The sequence below is a fragment of the Salvelinus fontinalis genome, chromosome 13 (assembly GCF_029448725.1).
Source record: "Salvelinus fontinalis isolate EN_2023a chromosome 13, ASM2944872v1, whole genome shotgun sequence".
Classification (NCBI taxonomy): Eukaryota; Metazoa; Chordata; class Actinopteri; order Salmoniformes; family Salmonidae; genus Salvelinus; species Salvelinus fontinalis.
Window position 1 is genome coordinate 44,510,363 of NC_074677.1, and position 25,304 is coordinate 44,535,666.

The 25,304-nt window shown below is 43.1% G+C and overlaps 1 protein-coding gene across 2 annotated transcripts in view; it reads right to left on the minus strand.

The window, feature by feature from the left end:
• Positions 1-2,086: 2,086 nt before the first annotated feature.
• The window catches only part of LOC129868773 (integrin alpha-X-like), a 52,802-nt gene continuing 29,584 nt past the window's right edge, over positions 2,087-25,304 (minus strand). For both annotated transcript variants that reach the window (XM_055942993.1, XM_055942994.1), the window contains 15 exons: positions 17,435-17,595; positions 16,701-16,858; positions 12,863-12,991; positions 12,050-12,117; positions 11,805-11,937; positions 11,024-11,137; positions 10,864-10,943; positions 10,601-10,687; positions 10,445-10,505; positions 10,210-10,311; positions 9,826-9,897; positions 9,600-9,707; positions 3,875-3,976; positions 3,357-3,467; positions 2,087-3,115 (listed from right to left, as the gene is read on the minus strand). In XM_055942993.1, the coding sequence (XP_055798968.1) occupies positions 2,978-3,115; positions 3,357-3,467; positions 3,875-3,976; positions 9,600-9,707; positions 9,826-9,897; positions 10,210-10,311; positions 10,445-10,505; positions 10,601-10,687; positions 10,864-10,943; positions 11,024-11,137; positions 11,805-11,937; positions 12,050-12,117; positions 12,863-12,991; positions 16,701-16,858; positions 17,435-17,595 (1,624 nt within the window). In that variant the 3' untranslated portion in view covers positions 2,087-2,977. The remainder of the gene's footprint in view (positions 3,116-3,356; positions 3,468-3,874; positions 3,977-9,599; positions 9,708-9,825; positions 9,898-10,209; positions 10,312-10,444; positions 10,506-10,600; positions 10,688-10,863; positions 10,944-11,023; positions 11,138-11,804; positions 11,938-12,049; positions 12,118-12,862; positions 12,992-16,700; positions 16,859-17,434; positions 17,596-25,304) is intronic.

A 25,304-nucleotide genomic window follows, 5' to 3' on the forward strand; every position in this document is an offset into this window, starting at 1 on the left:
CAGGCAAGTCAGTTAAGAACAAATGCTTATTTACAATGATGGCCAAACCATAACCCGGAACGGCGCTGGGCCAATTGTGAATCGCCTTATGGGACTCCCAATTACAGCTGGTTGTGATACACCCTGGAAATGAACCAGGGTCTGTAGTGATGCCTCTAGCACTGAGAGTGCCTTAAACCGCTGCACCACTCAGGAGCCCAATGTATGATGTTGACATGATCAGTCCAATCAAAGCTACGGTAGATATAACGTGATTTTACGTAATTTTACCTGTGGCCAATGACCTTGAGCCTTCTTGGATGGGCACTTCTAATGTAACTCTATGGCAGCACCCAAGGGGCTTGAATTTTCGAGCTCTGACGTAGTTTCTCATGAGTGACAGAACACTGAGCCAATCACAGCGCAGCTAGGGAACATTACGCTCCGTATTTTCCGCTGGCTGCCCCACCACCACAGAAAGCACTGAGCTAGGCTGAAATAAAGCAAAAAAGAGACCATGTTTGTATGCAGCTTTATTAACTAAATTTTTATTTGATTTTACATTGTTTGCAAACTGATCTGTGACACATATTAATGGAAAAATAACATGCAAAACAGGCAAAAAAAACTAGTTTACACCATATTCCTCATACCAATCCATACCTTTTAGATATGAGTGCACACTTCGAGATGTATGAGTGCACACTTCGGGAGAGAATCATAATGTAGGCATGGTGTCTGACAGAGGTATCAGAAAGGCTAAGGTGGCTGGGTGAGTCAGCCCAGAATACAGCTACAGCAGTGGAGGCTCCTCAGAGGAGGAAGGGGAGGACCATCCTCCTCAGTGAATTTGATAAAAAATTTAATTGTAAAACATTTAAAAATGTATCCTTTAGATAAAACTATACTAAATATAACCACGTCACCAAATAATTGATTAAAACACTATTTTGCAAAGGTCTACAGTAGCCAGAACAGCACTCTGTAGGGTAGAACCATGGTGTAGCCGGAGGACAGCTAGCTTCCGTCCTACTCTGGGTACATTGACTTCAATACAAAACCTAAGAGGCTCATGGTTCTCAACCCCTTCCATAGACTTACACAGTAATTATGAAAACTTCCGGAGGACGTCCAGCAGCCTGTCAGAGCTCTTGCAGCATGAACTGACATGTTATCCACCCAATCAAAGGATCAGATAATTAATATAGTACTGAAAGCATAAGCTGCAGCTAGATAGCACTGCAGTGCATAAAATGTGGTGAGTATTTGACTCAAAGAGAGAGAAAGACAATAGTTAGCCTACCTAATTAGCCTACTGAAACACCCTGCTCAAACAGAGGGATGCCATGTTAGCTAGAGCCTCTACAGGATCGCCCCCCCCCCCCATGCCGGTTGAGCTAACGTGCGCTAATATGATTGGCATGACATTGTAAGTAACAAGAACCTTTCCCAGTTGACATGTTTTATATGGGTAGAAAGCTTAAATTCTTGTTAATATAACTGCACTGTCCAATTTACAGTAGCTGTTACAGTGAAATAATACCATGTTATTGTTTGAGGAGAGTGCACATTTATGAACTTGAACATGTATCAATAAACCAATTGGGCAAACTTGATACAACATTTTGAACAATAATGCAATGGTTCATTGGATCAGTCTAAAACTTTGCACATATACTGCTGCCATTTAGTGGCCAAAATCTAAATTGCACCTAGAGTCCTAAGCCCTTCTCTTGCATTTCAAAGATGATAAAAACATTTTATTTTATTTTAAACATGTTTTTTTCTTTGTATTATCTTTTACCATATCTAATGTGTTATATTCTCCTACATTAATTTCACATTTCCACAAATTTCAAAGTGTTTCCTTTCAAATGGTATCAATAATATGCATATCCTTGCTTCAGGTCCTGAGCTACAGACAGTTAGATTTGGGTATGTCATTTTAGGCGAAAATTGTAAAAAAGGGTCCGATCCTTAAGAGGTTTTAAATGGGGAAAAACGGGGATAAACTGTCGTAGATGAATCAGAATTAGTTAGGTAACATAGATAAATAAGATGTTTTATTTACTTTCATAATATGCAGAATATCAGAAAGGGAGAAGGGGGGGGGGGGGGGGGGGGGGAGTATGGCAGTGTCTGGAATCATTGTATTACCCCTCTGATGTTGTATGAATCTTGACCTGGTATATGACCTAGAGAATCACTCCCCTTTCTGAGCTTGTCCAGGAGGGGGGTTATTTGAGATGGGTGTATCTAGAATTGACAATTGATATATGCCATTGGATGAGGTAATGTTTTGGTCCTAAGTGGTACCAAGAACGAGATTAGAATCTCGTCTAAAGAGACCAAACTGAACAATAATTTATAGCTAATGCTATCTGGCTATGGGATACTCCTCTTTCAAGTAAAAGGCCTAAGATCTGTGGTTCGTCATGTGAGTTGAGAGGGGTGTATCTTGGCTATAAAAGATACTAAGTATTCTTTTGTAAGGGACTCTCAGAGAATTCATTTATAGACACTGAATTGATCTGAGAGTCAAAAGGGCTATGGTGAAGCTCATAAAATTTGAGATGGAATGTAAAATATAACTCTGACTTGTGTGTGGTTTGTAAACTCTTTCCATTTAGTAATACAGGAAATTACCACGACAAAACATACTTGAATTTGTCCAATAGAAACTTTTGTTTGCAAATGTTGGACTAATGACTACACCTTGTAGCAGCTAGATGAAGGCAAGAGTGTGCAAGGTGTCACTGTCTGTCACTTCAAATGTCTCTCTTGACCTGTGTGCACCTACGTTGTAAGCTTTCATTCATAGGCTAAGTTGTAGAACCCTCATGATGGGTACAGGGAAAATTCTAGTATCATGTAGTAGCCTAAACCTATCCGATGTTACATTGCCCTGGGTGAATGGAATATGAATGACAGTCATCCGATATGCTTTAATAGAAAAAATCTTCCTCCCTCAACTTAAACGGCACTGACCGCCACTGGGCTACAGGGTGTTCTCCCCCAGTGGGGTAATATTAGCGGTCAGACCACGGTCATCATCAGGGGCTGCAGTCCGACCAGGAACAGCTGTACTATAATCTACACCACCAGAGGCAATTCTTCTGCTCTTGAAAAAGCCCTTCTGAGGAAAAAAAGCAACAATCTTTAGTCAATATATATTTATATGGTTGGATGATGTATACATAATGTTGTTCGTACAGACAGACAGCCTTGGAGAGGGAATGGGGTGTCAACTCACACTCCCTCCTCCCCACGCCAGAACCACTGAAGCAGACAGGGTTATGATTGTGGTTGCGGTTGAACTGGGATGCGGACATGAGGCTAGGGTTATGTTAGGATTTAGGGTTAGAGGAGTGTCTCACCTTGTAGAGAACCGCAGAGATTATCGTCAGTAGCAACAGTGAAAACACAACACTGATGGAAGCAATGAGAGCAGTGTGGGATTCAGGCGTCGTCTCCAGAATGGACAGAATCTAGAAGAGAGATATGACGGAGTGAGTGGAAGAAATAAGAACGATCATTGTCATGAAGCCCACCTGTCCCAATCCCATTAGAAGTTTAGAAAGAGAAAGTGTAGGCTTTATAGAAATAATGCACTCAAATTGAAAATCCCGAAAGAAAATAATTAGCATTTCTATCAGCCTAATCGAGGTGGAGACTACATCTCACATTCCAATGTTTGAATTTGTAAACAAGACTGCATGGGATTCCTCTTCACGCGACTCCATGCCAATGGCAATGTCCACGTCAGGTACAATGCCAGGAGACGCTTGTGGATTTGACAGCTCTAACGCAGTTCCAACAACCACTATGCAGATGTGGGCTACAGAGGATCTGATGGAATAGAGCCCTTAGAGAGCATTTGAAATGATTGGCTCACCTTCACACTCTGAGAACCAACCGCAGGGTACTGGGAGTAGACACTCTGGTCGAAGGACAGCGACCCCCAACTGACCACCTCCACCTGCTGCACCGCTGAACCCTGGGAAACAAACAACACTACTGAAACTCAACCACAACAACTCATAACGTGAATCTCGGCCTCGATTCAATCAGATGGAGCGCAAACCTGCCTTGGCATTTTGGCTGTGTTGGGAGGTGGAACTGCGGTAGAAGCTGACGAATAGGTGAGCGGCTGCTCTTGTGTGTGTCACAAACCACTCCCTTCCGTATTATCCCTACCGTGTTAGAAGTTCAAAATGGCGATAGAAAGTGTAGGGCTCGATTCAATCCGTATCGCCAAAGTTCATCGCTATAGCACGATAGAAATTTAAAAAAGGCAATGATCCTGCAATCGCGGAGACCACATTCATGGTAAATGCCACATATGTTGGCACAATCAGAAATTACCTTTAAGGGGAGTGTAGCACCTATTTCTGAGAAGCCCCGGAGCCAGGCTTTCTTTGGAGGCTGTGGATTGTGGATTTTGCTCAATGGGATTATAAATGTTTCTTGCAATAGCTAGCTATTCTCTTCCTCCGTTTCTGAATGAATTTGTGGCTATTTCTTTCCTGCTGGCAAAATAAGTGAGCTAGATTTTGTTTGTGTTCTGCCATATGTCGATAACATAGTTAGGTTTGTCACTGGTATGGGCTACTAAATATCCTAAACCCAGCCAGCTAGACAGTCATAGATCGTAAGGGTGTCAACATGTGAATATTGTAGAAAAATTCTCACAGCCGTTTTCCATGTACAGTAGGCTACAGGTAATATGTTCCTCCACCGTGTGAGTCATATAAATGATGATCTTTCTGGCCGTCTTCTTGGTTTTAGTATATGTGAGGCGCTCCGAGCACTGCCATTTATACACTGATAAAACCTATTGAAAAGAACTAGGTAAATGAGTAATCCGTTTGTGGAAGGGGATTGTAAATACACTTAGCAATTGTTTTAGATGATTTTTCCTTATGATCCCTGGAGATTAATGTGAAACCAGTCAAATGGAAGCAAACTTTTCCACAGCGAGCTAGGCTATAAATAGCTGTGCCTTTATTCAGAAATGTTATTGTATGCCCTAGTAATTTGCAAGGAGGAATTTTGGGAGGCCCGGGCTTTTCTCAGTTATATTGAACAATTTGTATCATGTTAAATATTAGCCACTATTGGGAGCCACCGTCAGTATTACACACATACATTTATAACTGTCACTTTAGTATTAGTTTCCTTCAATTTGTAGCCTACATTTATAACTGTCACTTTAGCGTTAGTTTCCTTCAATTTGTAGCCTACATTTATAACTGTTAATGTAGTGTTAGTTTCCTTCAATTTGTATCCTACATTTATAACTGTTAATGTAGTATTAGTTTCCTTCAATTTGTAGCCTACATTTAGCATCATTCCATTCTGTTTACCTTTCTTTCCTCTGTCACATTGGTGTACTTGTTATTGATGATGCGTAGCAATGGATCATATCAGGCTAACGTTGTGCAATAATTGGGGATATGTGAGCTATTTGAATCGTTATGAAACTCAGACCACATGTAGTAGCTGAAACCTGCAACCTGGCGCACGGTTCAGGACGACTAGACCGTTGTCATGCATTTCAATAATTAGTGAATATTAGTGTAAATCTATAGGACTATTGTCCAACCTCTATTGTCCACCTTCCAATATGTCATGCATCGAACATTAACATGGCGACTTTCAGGATGAATCAAACCACCCTATTTTTTATGATTCATACTAACCCTAAAATGTGTCTAAACAAGAGTATCTGAGTCTTTTTTTCCCTACCAGTTGGTGCTGAAACGGAGACAAATATTCATATATTTAGATGTTTTCTTTTATTGATCTCTATATTCTGAACCCTTTCTCTCTATGTTATTCCAGTGAGTCTGTCGCCAAAATTCTAATTAATAGGTACACTTTAAGGGATGGCTTAAGAGAAATGTAGCCGAAGTCTACGCCCCTTCGTCGGGATTGGCCAACAGCCCTAACCGAACGTAGTTTGCTCCTTAAACTTCTTTTGCCTTTTTTTCTATATTTCCGCCTGAATGATGTACACAAAGTAAACTGCCTGTTGCTCAGGCCCTGAAGCCAGGATAAGCATGAAATTGGTACCATTGGAAAGAAGACACTTTGCACTTTGTAGAAATGTTAAAATAATGTAGGAGAATATAACACAATAGATCTGGTAGGAGAAAATCCAAAGAAAAACCAACCAGATTTTTTTTTTAAAGAGAGACCATCCTCTTAGAATGGCAAGTATAAGGTCATACTGAAAATTAGCTCCCTGGATGCAATTCATATGGCTTCCACAGGGTGTCTGCGGTCTATGTTCAAGGTTTCAGGCTTGTAACTTCAAAAACGAATAAGAAATATCAGTTTTAGTAGAGGGACAACGTCTTGGAGATTCATGTTTATGCGCGCCATGAAGACAGGACGCACCTGCTATTGAACATACTGCTTTCTGTAAGAAATATTATAGTTTGATTACATTTTAGGGTATCTGAGGAGTAAATAGAGACGTACTTTGACATGTTGAAACAAAGTTTAGGGGTAGATTTTCGTATTCCTTTCTCTGCACGTTGAACGAGTGGATTACTGAAATCGATTGCGCCGTGCAGTTAGATGAACAAGAATGTAAGCTTTCAACCGATATAAGACACTTATATGTACCTAAATGTTTAATATTCATAATTTTAGGATTATTTATTTGAATTGAGCGCCCTCCAGTTTCACCGGAAATTGTCCCGCCAGCGGGACACCTAGCCCTAATTAAACTCAGTTTTTCACAATTCCTGACATTTAATCCTAGTAAACATTCCCTGTCTTAGATCAGTTAGGATCACCACTTTATTTTAAGAATGTAAAATGTCAGAATAATAGTAGAGAGAATTATTTATTTCAGCTTGTATTTCTTTCATCACATTCCCAGTAGGTCAGAAGTTTACATGCACTCAATTAGTATTTGGTAGCATTGCCTTTAAATTGTTTAACTTGGGTCAAACGTTTCGGGTAGCCTTCCACAATAAGTTGGGTGAATTTTGGCCCATTCCTCCTGACAGAGCTGGTGTAACTGAGTCAGGTTTGTAGGCCTCCTTACTCGCACATGCTTTTTCAGTTCTGCCCACAAATTTTCTATGGGATTGAGGTCAGGGCTTTGTGATGGCCACTCCAATACCTTGACTTTGTTGTCCTTAAGCCATTTTGCCACAACTTTGGAAGTATGCTTGGGGTCATTGTCCATTTGGAAGACACATTTGCAACCAAGCTTTAACTTCCTGACTGATGTCTTGAGATGTTGCTTCAATATATCCACATCATTTTCCTTCCTCATGAGGCCATCTGTTTTGTGAAGTGCACCAGTCCCTCCTGCAGCAAAGCACCCCCCACAACATGATGCTGCCACCCCCGTGCTTCACGGTTGGGATGGTGTTCTTCCGCTTGCAAGCATCCCCCCCTTTTCCTCCAAACATAACGATGGTCATTATGGCCAAACAGTTCTATTTTTGTTTCATCAGACCAGAGGACATTTCTCGAAAAAGTACGATCTTTTCCCCATGTGCAGTTGCAAACCGTAGTCTGGCTTTTTTATGGCGGTTTTGGAGCAATGGCTTCTTCCTTGCTGAGCGGACTTTCAGTTTATGTCAATATAGGACTCGTTTTACTGTGGATATAGATACTTTTGTACCTGTTTCCTCCAGCATCTTCACAAGGTCATTTGCTGTTGTTCTGGGATTGATTTGCACTTTTCGCATCAAAGTACGTTCATCTCTAGGAGACAGAACGCGTCTCCTTCCTGAGCGGTATGACGGCTGCATGGTCCCATTGTGTTTATACTTTCGTACTAATGTTTGCACAGATGAACGTGGTACCTTCAGGCGTTTGGAAATTGCTCCCAAGGATGAACCAGACTTGTGGAGGTCTACAATTTCTTTTCTGAGGTCTTGGATGATTTCTTTGGATTTTCCCATGATGTCAAGCAAAGAGGCACTGAGTTTGAAGGTAGGCCTTGAAATACATCCACAGGTACATCTCCAATTGACTCAAATGATGTCAACTAGCCTATCAGAAGCTTCTAAAGCCATGACATAATTTTCTGGAATTTTCCAAGCTGTTTAAAGGCACAGTCAACTTAGTGTATGTAAACTTCTGACCCACTGGAATTGTGATACAGTGAATTATAAGTGAAATAATCTGTCTGTAAACAATTGTTGGAAAAATTACTTGTGTCATGCACCGAGTAGAAGTCCTAACCGACTTGCCAAAACTATAGTTTGTTAACAAGAAATTTGTGGAGTGGTTAAAAAATGAGTTTTAATGACGCCAACCTAAGTGTATATAAACTTCCGACTTCAACTATATGTGAGAATGATGTTCATTGACTACAGCTCAGCATTCAACACTATAGTGCCCAAGAAGCTCATCACTAAGCTAAGGACCATGGGACGAAACACCTCCCTCTGTAACTGAATCCTGGACTTCCTGATGGGCCGCCCCCCGGTGGTAAGGGTAGGCAACAACACGTCTGCCACACTGATCCTCAACACTGGGGCCCCTCGGGGGTGTGTACTTAGTCCCCTCCTGTAATCCCTGTTCACCCACGACTGCGTGGCCAAACATGACTCCAACATCATCATTAAGTTTACTGATGACACAGGGAGTATCCTGTGGACTACAGGAAAATGCAGGCCGAACAGGCCCCCATTAACATCAACTGGGCTGTAGTGGAGCGGGTCGAGAGTTTCAAGTTCCTTGGTGTCCACATCACCAACGATCTATCATGGTCCAAAACACACCAAGACAAAGCACACGACAAAACCTTTTCCCCCTCAGGAGACTGAAATGATTTGGCATGGATCCCCAGATCTTCAAAAAGTTATACAGCTGCACCATCGAGAACATCCTGACCGCCTGGTATGGCAACTGCTCGGCATCTGACTGTAAGGCGCTACAGAGGGTAGTGCATACGGCCCAGTACATCACTGGGGCCAAGCTTCCTGCCATCCAGGACCTATATAGTAGGCGTTGTCAGAGGAAAGCCCATAAAATTGTCATAGTCATAGAGTCATAGACTGTTTTCTCTGCTACCGCACGGGAAGAGGTACCGGAGCGCCAAGTCTTGGACCAAAAGGCTCTCTCACAGCTTCTATCCCCAAGCCATAAGACTGCTGAACAATCAATCAAATGGCCACCGGACTATTACATAGACGACCCCCCCCCCCCCCCATTTGTTTTGTACACTGGTGCTTCTCGCTGTTTATTATCTATGCATAGTCACTTCACCCCTACCTACATGTACAAATTACCTCTAACCTGTACCCCCGCACACTGACTCAGCCCCGGTACCCCCTTCTTAACTCTTCTTGAACTGCACTGTTGGTTAAGGGCTTATAAGTAAGCATTTCACGGTAAGGTCTACACTTGTTGAGTTCGGCGCATGTGACAAATAAAGTTTGATTTGATTTGACACTGCCAAAACAACCACTATGCGGGTGTCGTCCGACGCGGACCTGATAGAACCTAGCCCCTCATCTGCTTGACATGGACCCATACCAGAGCAATCTATATACGGCTGCCTCATCTAGCCCCATACAACACCTATGCTTACATACATTGTTCAACAACATGAAACGTATGTATGAAGTTAAGATTTTCCTTACCTCGGAGCTTCTACTGATATTCCCAACAAACTTGAAGATGGCTGGCTGATTGATGGATGACAGTCCTATGGTGCAGCCAAACAGATGACAGATGACCCCACTACAGTGCTGTGGTAGACCCAATCAGAAGGGTTAGAGTAGAAACGACTGTACTTGTGATGACAAGTGATTAGAGAAACACCCATGCTTCTATTTAGTTTATGTCTCTTTTAGAGGTCTTTCTCACCTGATAAAACAGGGTGTTTTTTTCCTGTTTAGAGAATACCTCCTTCCTCTCACACGTTCCTCTGCTGTTATCCTTTGGCACAAACACAGACGTGCACGCAAAAATAATAACACGTATAATACCAGAAGACATATGCAACTAACCAAATACCATATCCTGCCACTGGTACTTCATGCTGATTGACTGAGGAAAGTGCTGCTTGACTATTGTAGATGCTGTCAGGTGACCTGAGTCTGCTACAGACCAGGCACAAAACAAAAGGAAATGCTTCAAGTGAGTGAAACACGACGGTACTATCTAAACTTGCCCAATTACAAAAACACATTTTCGCTTCCAATGTTAAAAAAGGTGTACCCGAATGAAAAGGACCCAGGCTGCACTCACTGTTTGAAGAAGAGACACATTCCACCGGTAACCAGAGTCCAACTCCACTGGAATCACAAATGTAACAGTGACCGGTGCGGCCACATTTCCTATATTCTCCACCTCAGAGATGGAGATAGGACACGGGGAGATATAACAGGAAAGAAGTGTAATTGGAAACACTAACCGATAAGAGATAGACATGTATACAGAACCAGTAGGCAGCAGTACCATGCACAGTATGATTTATCCCTACCATGTATATGTGCTCCAGAAGCTTGTTGTCTGGGAAAGTTATGTATTGGGAGGAGTATCCTCTGAAATATAACGACAAGTAAAGATCGTTTATCCTGCCTCGGTCACTATTGTCATATTGAAACTTTGTCTGAAGGGGAAAATTGTATGCACCCACCCTTTCACAACAATATTGATAGGAAGTTTGACATCTACAGAGGTGCTTGCATAATTATCCTGAAGGGTGCCCTGCCCTTCATTATCACTGAGGACAGAAGAATGAATATACACAAACAGTGTTGACGTTTACCTTTGACGCAAATTACGATCGACAAATTCTGATTAGATAGATGAATGGAATAGAGTGAAATAGAAAATAACAACTTCATCCCCCCCCTCCCCATCACTGGTTAAGTTCTATCCGTGGAGATGGTGACTCACGTAGTAACAAACACATTGAAAGCCAGTCTTTCTCTCAAACAGGATGGCTCATACACTGTGAATGACATCAACACTGTCACCTGGGGGGGAAGGGCAGAAACAGATCAAAATATTTTCTCTCTCAGCTTTACAAAAATGCAGTAGGCTGAATGATATTTACCCGCGCCCCCTGTCTCAGGACAGTAGAGCTGAGGGGACACACTGTGTGTGTGATGTTTTCTAGTTCTGTGGTGTTGGACACACACCAGACAGCCACCTGGCCTGGTCCTGATGGCTGTAACAGATTGAACATTTACCTATGACATAATCAAAACCAAACTAAACCAGCTGATGAAAGCAAACACTTTATCATATCTCTATTCCTCCATCCTTCCCACCCCTGTTCACAACTAAATCCATCCCGTCCTATCATCCCTCCATTCCCACCCCTGTTCACAACTAAATCCATCCTTTCATCCCTCCATCCTTCCCACCCCCACTCACAACTAAATCCATCCCGTCCTTTAATCTCTCCATCCTTCCCACCCCTGCTCACAACTAAATCCATTCCGTCCTTTAATCTCTCCATCCTTCCCACCCCCACTCACAACTAAATCCATTCCGTCCTTTAATCTCTCCATCCTTCCCACCCCTGCTCACAACTAAATCCATTGCATCCCATCATACAGTATATCTCTATCGTTCACCCTTTCATCTCTCCATCCTTCCCACCCCTGCTCACAACTAAATCCATAGCATCCCATCATACAGTATATCTCTATCGTTCATCCTTTCATCCCTCCATCCTTCCCACCCCTGCTCACAACTAAATCCATCCTTTCATTCCTCCATCCTTCCCACCCCTGCTCACAACTAAATCTCTCCATCACACCCCTTCATATATCTCTCTAGCCCTTCATCCTACACCTGCCTCCATCCCTCCCGACAGTGGTGGGTCTTACCCGTTTGGCACGAACAAAGGGTATGGAGGAGGGGTGGACCAGTGTCAGCTCAGCCTCAGAGGAATCCTCTCCACTGTTAGCCACCTCTACAGACACTTCTACTGGGAAACCTTGGCTACACACCACCTCTGGACTGGAGGAGAGAGGAGGGGAGAGAGCAAGAGCAAGAGAGAGAGAGAGAGACTGTTTAACAAACAGTTCAATTACTACAATGACAAATTGGACAAATATTTGACATATTTCACCTGGTGACATTGACTGATAAGTCAGAGACACACACATGGTCCTCGCCACAAACCTTCTCCAGCAAGATCTGAAAGAAACAATCACAAACTGCTGCAAAAACTTGTATTTTATTTCACCTTTATTTAACCAGGTAGGCTAGTTGAGAACAAGTTCTCATTTACAACTGTGACCTGGCCAAGATAAAGCACAGCAGTTCGACACATACAACAACACATAGTTACACATGGAATAAACAAACATACAGTCAATAATACAGATGAAAAAGTCTATACACAGTGTATGCAAATGAGGTAAGTTAAGGGAGGTAAGGCAATAAATATGCCATGTTGGTGGAGTAATTACAATATAGCAATTAAACACTGGAGTGATAGATGTGCAAAAGATGAATGTGCAAGTAGATATACTGGGGTGCAAAGGAGCAAGATAAATAAATGCAGTATGGGGATGAGGTAGTTGGATGGGCTATTTTTACAGATGGGCTATTTAGAGATGGGCTATGTACAGGTGCAGTGATCTGTGAGCTGCTCTGACAGCTGGTGCTCAAAGTTAGTGAGGGAGATATGAGTCTCCAGCTTCAGTGATTTTTGCAGTTCGTTCCTGTCATTGGCAGCAGAGAACTGGAAGGAAAGGCGGCCAAAGTAGGAATTGGCTTTGGGGGTGACCAGTGAAATATACCTGCTTGAGCACGTGCTACGGGTGGGTGCTGCTATGGTGACCAGTGAGCTGAGATAAGGCGGGGCTTCACCTAGCACATTCACAGACACACAACCAAATTACACACACGCACACAGACACACAAACAGAGCGCTCACCATGTGTGCAAAAGAGGTTGGGTTGTCTGGGCTCAGGACTGACTTCAGTCCTCCTGTCCCTGGTACCTCCAGGCCCTCTACAGCCAATTGAACAGACAGAGGCACCTCACGGTAGTCTGATATACAATCCTGGAGGACAGAGCCAGAGAACACACCAAAACACTCCTCAAATAAACACCCCCAAAAACACGCTAAGCATTTACCAAGTGCAGACAGACTGGGAATAGTGAGGTGTAAATACAAACCCATACAAGTCGTACAACCATTGTGTGGTGTCTCCACAATGGTCGTGTAAATGTGTTTTGTGCAGACAAACTCATAAAATAAAATGTCTGTCGTATCACACCCAAATGCATTGTCAAATGCATTGTACATTTGCGGAGGGGACTAAGTACACACCCCCAAGGGGCCTCAGTGTTGACATTTGCGGTCACATTTGAGTTATTTAGCAGACGCTCTTGTACAGAGCGACTTGCAGGAGCAATTAGGGTTAAGTGCCTTGCTCAAGGACATAATGACACATTTTTCACCTAGTCGACTCAGGGATTCGAGCCAGCGACTTTTCGGGTTACTGGCCCAACGCTCTTAACCACTGGGCCAGCTGCACTGGGCCAGCTGCTTCCTCTGCCCCCCTGTACAACCTGAGTGTGCATGAACTACATACATGCAACATAATGTACACATATGCACCTAAAGGATGCACAGAGGGACAAAACTCACATCAACATGCACTAATTTAAAATAAAATGTTATTTGTCACATGCACCTTTATACAACGGGTGTAGTCTTTACCGTGAAATGCATACTTTTACAGTTTGGCGAAGGCCTTTTCCTGTTTCAGCATGACAATGCCCCCGTGCACAAAGCGAGGTCCATACAGAAATGGTTTGTCGAGATCGCTGTGGAAGAACTTGACTGGCCTACACAGAGCCCTGACCTCAACCACATCGAACACCTTAGGGATGAATTAGAACGCCGACTGTGAGCCAGGTCTAATCGCCCAACATCAGTGCCCAATCTCACTAATGCTCTTGTGGCTGAATGAAAGCAAGTCCCCACAGCGATGATCCTACATCTAGTGGAAAGCCTTCCCAGAAGAGTGGAGGCTGGTATAAGCAGCAAAGGGGTGACCAACTCCATATTAATGCCCATGATTTTGGAATGAGATGTTCAACGAGCAGGTGTCCACATACTGTTGGTCATGTAGTGTATGTGTGTGGGTTTTGTGTGGAGAGTGTGTATGTATAGTCTTGTGAGTGTGCATAGAGTCAGTGCAAGATAGGGTCAGTGCAGATAGACGGAGTAACCATTACATTAACTACACTGAACAAAAATATAAACGCAACATGTAAAGCGTTGGACCCATGTTTCATGAGCAGATAAAAACAAATCCCAGAAATATTCCATATGCAGAAAAAACGGATTTCTTAGTTGTTTTTTTACATCCCTGTTAGTGAGCATTTATACTTTGCCAAGATAATCGATCCACCTGACAGGAGTGGCATATTAAGAAGCTGATTAAACAGCATGATCATTACACAGGTGCACCTGTTACGGAGGCCAATAAAAGGCCACTTTAAAATGTGCAGTTTTGTCACACAACACAGTGCCACAGATAACTCGAGGTTTGAGGGAGCGTGCAATTGTCATACTGACTGCAGGAAGGTCCACCAGAGCTGATGCCAGAGAATTTAATGTTAATTTATCGACCATAAGCTGCCTCCAACGTTGTTTTAGAGAATTTGGCAGTACGTCCAACTGGCCCCCCAACCACAGACCACGTGTAACCACACCAGCCCAGGACCTCCTGGCTTCTTCACCTGCGGGATAGTTTGTGGGGGTGTGTCTGTAATACCACCCTTTTCTAGTGAAAAACCCATTCTGATTGGCTGGGCCTGGCCCCCCAGTGGACCTTCCTCTGAGTATATCTTCCTCTGTAGTGCTTTGTGGTCAAGGGTTGTGCAAGGGCCCATGTCAAATTGTTTCAGCTTCCTGAGGGGGGAGACGCGCTGTCCTTAAAAAAAAAAAAAAAATGTAACCTTTATTTAACTAGGCAAGTCAGTTAAGAACTAAATCTTATTTTCAATGACGGCCTAGGAACATTCCGTTAACTGCCTTGTTCAGGGTCAGAACAACAGATTTTTACCTTGTCAGCTCAGGGATTGGATCTTGCAACCTTTCAGGTACAAGTCCAACACTCTACCCAGTAGGCTACCTGCCGCCGTCTATGAAAAGCATTTTCACATAGTTATTTCCCCTCTTGTCCATGTGTGAGAGGGCAGTGTGAAGTGCAATTGAGATTGCTTCATCGGTGGATCTGATGGGGCAGTAGGCGAATTGGAGTGGGTCCAGGGTGTCTGGGATGATGGTATCAATGTGTGTCATGACCAGCCTTTCAAAGCACTTCATAATTATAGATGTGAGTGCTACAGGCTGATAGTCATTAAGGCAGGTTACCTTGGAGTTCTTGGGAACAGGGACAATGGTGGTCAGCTTGAAACATGTTGGGATTACAGACTTGGACAAGGAGAAATGTAAAATGTCTGTGAAGTCAGTTTCCAGCTGGTCTGCACATGCTTTGAAAATGCGCCCTGGTATTCCGTCTGTTCTGGTAGCCTTGCGAGTGTTGACTTATTCAAATGTTTTACTCACATCGGCCACAGAGAGCGAGATCACACTGTCACCCAGAACAACGGGGGCTTTCACGCAAGACTCAGTGTTGTATTCCCCAAAGCGAGCATAAAAAGGCATTTAGCTTGTTTGGTAGTTCTGCATCGTTAGGCATTTACAGTTTAAAAAAATTATTTAACCTTTATTTAACATCTCATAGGTGGGTTTTCCTTTCTTTTTTTTCTTTTTTTTAAATTAAAAAAAATGTTTTTATCCCCTTTTCTCCCCAATTTTTCGTGGTATCCAATCGCTAGTAATTACTATCTTGTCTCATCGCTACAACTCCCGTACGGGCTCGGGAGAGACAAAGGTCGAAAGCCACGCGTCCTCCGGAGCACAACCCAACCAAGCCGCACACTTCTTCTTAACACAGCGCGCCTCCAACCCGGAAGCCAGCCGCACCAATGTGTCGGAGGAAACACCATGCACCTGGCCCCCTTGGTTAGCGCGCACTGCGCCCGGCGCCCAGGCTCTGTCGCAGCCGGCCGCGACCGGGAGGTCCGTGGGGCGACGCACAATTTGGCTAGCGTCGTCCGGGTTAGGGAGGGTTTGGCCGGTAGGGATATCCTTGTCTCATCGCGCTCCAGCGACTCCTGTGGCACAGGAGTCGCTGGAGCGCGATGAGACAAGGATATCCCTACCGGCCAAACCCTCCCTAACCCGGACGACGCTAGCCAAATTGTGCGTCGCCCCACGGACCTCCCGGTCGCGGCCGGCTGCGACAGAGCCTGGGCGCGAACCCAGAGACTCTGGTGGCGCAGTTAGCACTGCGATGCAGTGCCCTAGACCACTGCGCCACCCGGGAGGCCTGGGTTTTCCTTTCTAATCCATTATCGTCTGCAAGCCCTGCAAAATACAACGAGAGTCAGAGCCAGTGTAATAGGATTCCACCTTCGTCCTATATTGTCCTTTTGCATGTTTAATGTCTCGTTAGAGGTCGTAGCGGGCTTTCTTGTCTGTGTCCATGTCTGTGTCCCGTTTCTTGTAAGTGGTAACTCTAGCCTTTAGCCCAGCTCGGATATTTCCTTGTAATCTATGGTTTTTGGTTTGGATACTTTCGTATAATCACAGTGGGGACAACGTTGTCTATGCACTCATTGATGAAGCCTGTGACTAAGGTGGTCAATTTCTACACACACATAGAAAGTGGTGTGGAGCTACCACTGACCGGGACACTGAGGGAGAAGTTGTGGCAGGCAGTGCCTGTAACTGTTTCATCCCAGCTGGAGGATGTTGATCTGGGGTAGAAGCGCAGACGGGCTGGCCTGGTCCTGGTCTGATCCTCCAGTAGATCCACTGTCACAGACACTGATGCCTGGAGAGAAGCTAGGGCAGAGAAACATACCAGTTACAGCAGTGATATTCAATGTCGTGTTCGCAGTGGGGTCGCCACATTTGAAAGAAAGTGGCTTTAATTGTCTTTTTTTTTATTACATATTGGTATTCAATATGGAACAATATACAACCTTATTGGAACGATTATTAGAAGAAAAAAATGAGTAAATGTATTTATTCATTTTGATAAGAAAGATGAAAATCTGTAAAAAAAATTAATTTACAGATTTTAAGGTTGCCTCATTAGATTTGGAGTGGGGTGTGATCGTGAAAAAAATGGGATCCCTGCTGAAAACGTTTGAATACTACTGAGTTACAAGATGGGTTATGTTACACAATGAAATTTAAAGTTAAAGTAAACAAAAGAGATAACATAAAATATCCAAAGTATTATAAAAATTTGAAATAAATGTAACAGGTGTTGTCTAACAGCCTAAGAGCCAGTTTCCCTGACTCAGATTAATGGACAAACAAACCGAGCCAATATAACAAATCCCTCTCATTCCAGTAATACAACTCAAAGTAGTGTGTGCTATGCTGTGTGTTGTAGGTGGAGATAATCTGTACCCTGTATGTTTCCCACGTGCGCCCCAGTGACAGTCACACACAGAATGGCTGTGGTTACAGGAGTGTTAAGGGCCATGGGGACGGCACAGTGGAAGGAGTTCTGGGAGATCATGGGAGGGTCCATGGTGACAGACACCAACACGCGCATCACTGGCTGGGACCTGGGGTGGACAAGAGAACAAAACAGATCAAACAGTCAAAGACTCTACTACTACTACAGAAAAAAAATGTCTACTCTTTCCATTGAATTTTTATGTTCCCCTGCTCTAAAACATGTCAAATCAGGGGGTCCAAAACATTGGATCACCTTGTGTCTTTTAAACATGCTCCCTCCTCACTGTCTCCCCGTTCACCTATCTCCCACTGTTTATACTCTGTCTGTCAATAAAGCATGAAAATGTACGGAAAGAGAGTGAGCAAGCCAGCAGTGGTATGCAGGGTGGTATGCTGCTGGCTATCTTTTACCCATCAGGGTTATCTTCTGTAAACAACCCCTACCTTGTCACAACACAACTGATTGGCTCAAACACATTAAGAAGGAAATAAATTCCACAGGAACACCTGTTAATATAAATGCATTCCAGGTGACTACCTCATTAAGCTGGTTGAGAGAATGCCAAGAATGTACAAAACTGTCATCAAGGCAAAGGGTGGCTACTTTGAAGAATCTCAAATATAAAATATATTTTGATTTGTTTAACACTTTTTTGGTTGGGTCAATGTGATATTGACCCAACCAAAAAAGTGTTATTTTTTTGTCAAGATAAATCATTCAAAATTGTATATAAAAAATATACACTGGATCAAATTTCAAAAGGATCCTTAAGTGTGTATGCCATCATGGTAATAGAAGCATAATGACATAGACTTCAAAGTAAATTTTATACATTTTAGACTATTTTATTTCAGTGGAAGGAGGCAGTTTTCAATGTCCCAAGTGCTGCTCAACTTCAACGAGAATAATTAGGAATAAAATTATACATACATTTTTTTTTTTCTCCTAATTTTCTTCATTAAATGTTATCTTGTGTATAGTCTTTTTATGTTAAATGCTGCACTTTTTATAAGAATATTGACTCTTTTCTGTACGTCCTCAAAGTTCTTGTCAACCCTGTTACATTGTGGTTACTGGCACTTTAAGAAAACGAAGCAGAAGTACCCTGAAGTCAGTCGGCTACAAAATACAAGCAAAAAGGGAACTTCTGCCACAGAACCACACAAACAAGGCTTTCAAGAGGTCAACTGGAATTTCTTTGAGGCCGGCCATGGCAAGGAGGCACCTGATGGTGTTGGAGGGGCCCTCAAGAGATGTGCAGATAGAGCAGTGCACCATGGAAAGGATATCCTAGATGCAGAAGCCCTGTAAAATGTCTTAAAGGATCTTAACTCCTCTGTGGAGATGTTCTTCAGTACTGAGAATGATGTTGAGGCAAGACCAGAGGTAACCCTCCTTCCTCCCCATACACACATTTGTATTGTACAGTAGCTGGTTGAGTATTGAAATGTATAAGGTTTTTGTCATATGCTATCTCTTCTCACCTCAGATGCCTGCCTTAGATGCCATTAAAGGAACGATGTGGATTCATCAGGTTATCAGTGTCTCACCAGGCCAGATAAAATACAGGGACAATACTTGTCTGTGCAATAAAGATAGTGGCATGTTGGACTGTCCTTGTTTTCAGCTCAAAGAGGCAACTCTGGGTGACCCTGCAGCATCTAACCAGTTCCCTACATCTCATGACGAGGCTGACACCACATGGCGACCTGGCACCATTGAATTTTATCATGTAGGGGAGTGGCGTGTTGCCAATTATGACCATGAAGGATACCCTGGCATCATCGTGGATGTAGAGGAACATCACATTAAGGGGAAGTGCATGCACCGGAATGGCATCAACAAATTCTTCTGGCCAAGTCCAAAGGAAGATATTTGTTTGGTACTCTGATGGACAGATACTTTGTCTGATGCCGGAGCCACAGGCTGTTAATAAACGCTCTGTGCAGATGGAAAAATACACCTGAAAGTATGTGGAAGAGCATTTGGGGTGACAAGTGGGAGATGGAAAGAGGGGGAGCGAGAGAGTAGGGAGAGGAAGAGAGGGACAGGAATGTGTTATAATGCTAATTCCAATGATTTTGTACCGGCAATGTATTTTTGTGTTGTTGTTTTTCACAATGAATATGTAACTAAATAGCAGTTCCAATGTTGTTACTACATGAATTACTATGTAGATGTCTATTCGGTGTTGAGTATTCAGTGTTTAATTTATGTTCTGTCCCGTTATAGCTGTCCACCATGTTATACCTTGGCATTTTTTTCAAATTAATTCAGTTACATTGTCAAATATCAAGAATTTGTGTAATGTATTTTAAAGAGTAAGACACGGCCAACACCACACAATTATAAACTTGGATAAAATATCATTAATAGATAAGGTGCAAATTAGATGAAGTTCTTTATAAAACACATTGTAAACAAAATCTGTTATTTCTTTATAATTTGACCAGAACAAATGGACAGGGTTGACAAGGGGACACAATAGCTTTATGAAAATGTAAATCTTATTAAAATAGTCCAATGAAAGTAATTAAAGATATTGACCCGGTTACTACATGATTCCATGTGTGTTATTTGATAGTTTTGATGGCTTCACTATTATTCTACAATGTAGAAAATAGTACAAATAAAGGAAAACCCTTGAATGAGTAGGTGTGTCCAAACTTTTGACTGTATATATTCAATTTTTTTTGTTGCCTGTTTTGCATGTTATTTTGGCAAACAGTATAATAAAAATAAATTATTGAGTTAATAAAGCCGCATACAAACATGGTCTTTTCTTTGCTCTCTTGTTTCAGCTTAGCTCAGTTCTTTCTGTGGTGGTGGGACAGCCAGGGGAAAATATAGAGTGTAGGGGTTGGTAATGTTCTCTAGTTGCGCCGTGATTGGCTCCGTGTTCTGTCACTCATGGGGACACTATGTCACTGCAAAATCTACGGGGAGAGCATGAAAATTCAAGCCCCTTGGGTGCTGCCATAGAGTTACATTAGAAGTGCCCATCCAAGAGGGCTCAAGGTCATTGGCCACAGATAAAATTAAGTCAAATCACTTTGATTGGTCTGATGATGTCAATATCATATTTTCAAGATCTTAGCCAGCAAGCTAGACAAGCAATCATGGCGCTCATAGAGATGGCAGCTTTGCTTCTAGTCCTTAGGAAACTATGCAGTATTTTGTTTTTTTATGTATTATTTCTTACATTGTTGGCCCAGAAAACCTTAAGTGTTATTACATTATTATTACATTATTACAGGAAGAACTATTGGATATCAGAGAGATGTCAACTTACCAGCACAACAAGCACTACAACCAGGAATACGACTTTCCCAAAGCGGATCCTTTGTCTGCACCTCCCAGGGCATTCGAACTGATTCCAGAGGCTGACCAAAAACAACGCCGTAGGAGGAGAGGGTGCTGGAGCGGTCTCCTAGTGAGGCTTCGGATGCGCACACTCCACCCACCGCTTCCGAACATATTACTCGCTAGTGTCCAGTCCCTAGTTGACAAAGTCAACGAAATTAGGGCAAGAGTTGCTTTCCGAAGAGATATCCGGGATTGTAACATACTCTTTCACGGAAACATGGCTAGCTTGGGACATGCTGTTGGAGTCAGTACAGCTAATGGGATTTTCAGTGAATCGCACCGACAGGAATAAACATCTCTCCGGTAAGATTAATGAATCATGGTGTAATTGTAACAACATACAGGAACGCAAGTCCTTTTGTTCATCTGACCTAGAATTCCTCACAATCAAATGCCGACCATATTATCTCCCAAGAGAACTCTCCTCCGTTATTGTCACAGCCGAGTATATCCCCCCGCAAGCGGATACCAAGATGGCCATCAAGGAATTTCACTAGACTTTATGCAAACTGGAAACCATATATCCTGAGGGCATTTATTATAGCTGGGGATTTTAAGAAAGCTAATTTGAGAACAAGACTAACTAATTTCTATCAGCATATCGATTGCAGTACACGAGCGAGTAACACGCTCGACCACTGCTACTCTAACTTTTCTGCGATGCATACAAGGCCCTCCCCCACCCTCGTTTTGGCAAATCTGTGTAACGGTCGTCATAGTCGTTCTCCTCCTCAGACGAGCATGGATCGGACCAACATGCAGAGTGGGTAGTGCTCATGATAATTTATTAAATCGAAACTGAACACTAACATGAAACAAAATAACAAAATGAAACAACCGACAACAGTCCCGTGTGGCACGAATACAAACACGGAAACAAACACCCACAAAACACACGTGAAACCCCGGCTGCCTTAGTATGATTCTCAATCAGGGACAACGATTGACAGCTGCCTCTGATTGAGAATCATACCAGGCCGAACACAAAATCCCAACATAGAAAATCACACATAGACAAACCCATCTAACTCACGCCCTGACCAACTAAATAAATACAAGACAAAAGAAAACAGGTCAGGAACGTGACAATCTGACCATGACTCCATCTTGTTGCTCCCCTCCTATAGGCAGAAACTAAAACTGGAAGCGCCCGTGCTTAAGTCTATCCAACGCTGGTCTGACCAAATGGATTGACTATAGTTGACTGTAGACTAGTTGAGTATCTGGAGCATCAGCATTTGTGGGTTCGATTACAGCCTCAAAATGGCCAGAAATAAAGAACTATCTTCTGAAACTTGTTGTTCTGAGAAATGAAGGCTATTCCTTGTGAGAAATTGCCAAGAAACTGAAGATCTCGAACAACGTTGTGTGCTACTCCCTTCACAGAACAGCGCAAACAAAAGAGTAGTGGGAGGCCCCGGTGCACAACTGAGAAAGAGGACAAGTACATTAGACTGTCTAGTTTGAGAAACAGACGCCTCACAAGTCCTCAACTGGCAGCTTCATTAAATAGTACCCGCAAAACACCAGTCTCAACGTCAACGGTGAAGAGGCGACTCCGGGATGCTGGTCTTCTAGGCAGAGTTGCAAAGAAAAAGCCATATCTCAGACTGGCCAATAAAAATAAAGATTAAGATGGGCAAAAGAACACAGACACTGGACAGAGGAAGATTGGGAAAAAGTGTTATGGACAGACTAATCTAAGTTTGAGGTGTTCAGATCACGAAGAAGAACATTAGTGAGATGTAGAAAAAATTAAAAGATGCTGGAGGAGTGCTTGACGCCATCTGTCAAGCATGGTGGAGGCAATGTGATGGTCTGGTGGTGCTTTGGTGATGGTAAAGTGGGAGATTTGTACAGGGTAAAAGGGATCTTGAAGAAGGAAGGCTATCACTCCATTTTGCAACGCCAATTTCCTCCTACAACAGGACAATGACCCAAAGTACAGCTCCAAACTATGCAAGAACTATTTACGGAAGAAGCAGTCAGCTGGTATTCTGTCTATAATGGAGTGGCCAGAACAGTCACCGGATCTCAACCCTATTGAGCTGTTGTGGGAGCAGCTTGACCGTATGGTACGTAAGAAGTGCCCATCAAGCTAATCCAACTTGTGGGAGGTGCTTCAGGAAGCACGGGGTGAAATCTCTTCAAATTACCTCAACAAATTGACAACTAGAATGTCAAAGTTCTACAAGGCTGTAATTGCTGCAAATGGACGATTATTTGATGAATGCAAAGTTTGAAGGACAAAAATATTATTTCAATTAAAAATCATTATTTAAAAACTTGTCAACGCCTTGACTATATTTCCTATTCATTTTGACTATATTTCCTATTCATTTTGCAACTCATTTCATGTATGTTGTCATGGAAAACAAGGAAATGTCTAAGTGACCCCAAACCTTTGAACGGTAGTGTACATGTGAGATATGTAAATATTATTAAAATGTAATTATTAAAGTGAATAGTGTTCCATTTATTAAAGTGGCCAATCGATATCAAGTCTTTAGGTAGGCAACCGTCTCTCTGTGCTAGTGATGGCTGTTTAACAATCTGATGGCCCTGAGATAGAAGCTGTTTTTCAATCTCTCTGTCCCAGCTGGTAGTTTGCCCCCTGTGATGCGTTGTGCAGACCGCACCACGCTCTGGAGAGCCCTGCGGTTGTGGGCAGCAAACTTGATGATTGAGTTGGAGGCGTGCATGGCCACGCAGTCATGGGTGAACAGGGAGTACAGGAGGGGGCTGAGAACGCACCTTTGTGGGGCCCCAGTGTTGAGGATCAGCGGGGTGGAGATGTTGTTTCCTACCCTCACCACCTGGGGCGGCCCGTCAGGAAGTACAGGACTCAGTTGCACAGGGCGGGGTCAAGACCCAGGGGCTCAAGCTTAATGACGAGTTTGGAGGGTACTATGGTGTTGAATGCTGAGCTGTAGTCAATGAACAGCATTCTTACATAGGTATTCCTCTTGTCCAGATGGGATAGGGCAATGTGCAGTGTGATGGCGATTGCATCGTCTGTGGATCTATTGGGGCCGTAAGCAAATTGGAGTGGGTCTAGGGTGACAGGTAGGTTGGAGGTGATATGATCCTTGACTAGTCTCTCAAAGCACTTCATGATGACAGAAGTGAGTGCTACGGGGCAATAGTCATTTAGTTCAGTTCCCTTGGCTTTCTTGGGAACAGGAACAATGGTGGCCATCTTGAAGCATGTAGGCACAGCAGACTGGGATAGGAATTGATTGAATATGTCCGTAAGACACACCAGCCAGCTGGTCTGCGCATGCTCTGAGGATGTGGTTAGGGATGCTGTCTGGGCCGGCAGCCGTGCGAGGGTTAACACATTTAAATGTTTTCCTCACGTTGGCCACGGTGAAGGAGAGCCCACAGGCTTTTGTAGCGGACCGTGTCAGTGGTATTGTATTGTCCTCAAAGCGAGCAAAGAAGTTGTTTAATTTGTCTGGGAGCAAGACGTCGATGTCCGCGACGGGGCTGGTTTTCTTTTAGTAATACGTGATTGACTGTAGACCCTGACACATACGTCTCGTGTTTGAGCCGTTGAATTGCGACTCTACTTTGTCTCTATACTGACACTTTGCTTGTTTGATTGCCTTGCGGAGGGAATAGCTTCACTGTTTGTATTCGGTCATGTTTCCAGTCGCCTTGCCATGATTAAAAGCGGTGGTTTACACTTTCAGTTTTGCACGAATGCTGCCATCAATCCATGGTTTCTGGTTAGGGGAGGTTTTAATAGTCACAGTGGGTACAACCTCACCGATGCACTTGCTAATAATCTTGTTCACCGAGTCAGCGTTTACATCAATGTTATTGTCTGACATATCCCAGTCATATCCCAACATATCCCAGTCCACGTGATCGAAGCAATCTTGAAGTGTGGAATCCGATTGGACCTGAGCACGGGCGTTTCCTGTTTTAGTTTCTGTCTATAGGCTGGGAGCAACAAAATGGAGTCATGGTCAGATTTGCAGAAGGGAGGGCGGGGGAGGGCTTTGTATGCATCGCGGAAGTTAGAGTAGCAATGGTCCAGAATGCTGCCAGCCCGTGTCGCGCATTCAATATGCTGATAGAATTTAGGAAGCCTTGTTCTCAGATTTATCTCTGTTAAAATAAATGCAGCCTCAGGATGTATGGTCTAAAGAAGGCCAGTTGTATTGCTTCTTGAATCAGCACAACAATATTTCAGCTGTGCTAACATAATTGCAAAAGGGTTATCTAATGATCAATTAGCCTTTTAAAATGATAAACTTGGATTCGCTAACACAACATGCCATTGGAACACAGGGGTGATGGTTGCTGATAATGGGCTTCTGTGCGCCTATGTCGATATTCCACAAAAAATCTGCCGTTTCCAGCTACAATTGTCATTTACAACATTAACAATATCTACACTGTATTTCTGATCTATATGATGTTATTTTAATGGACAAAAAA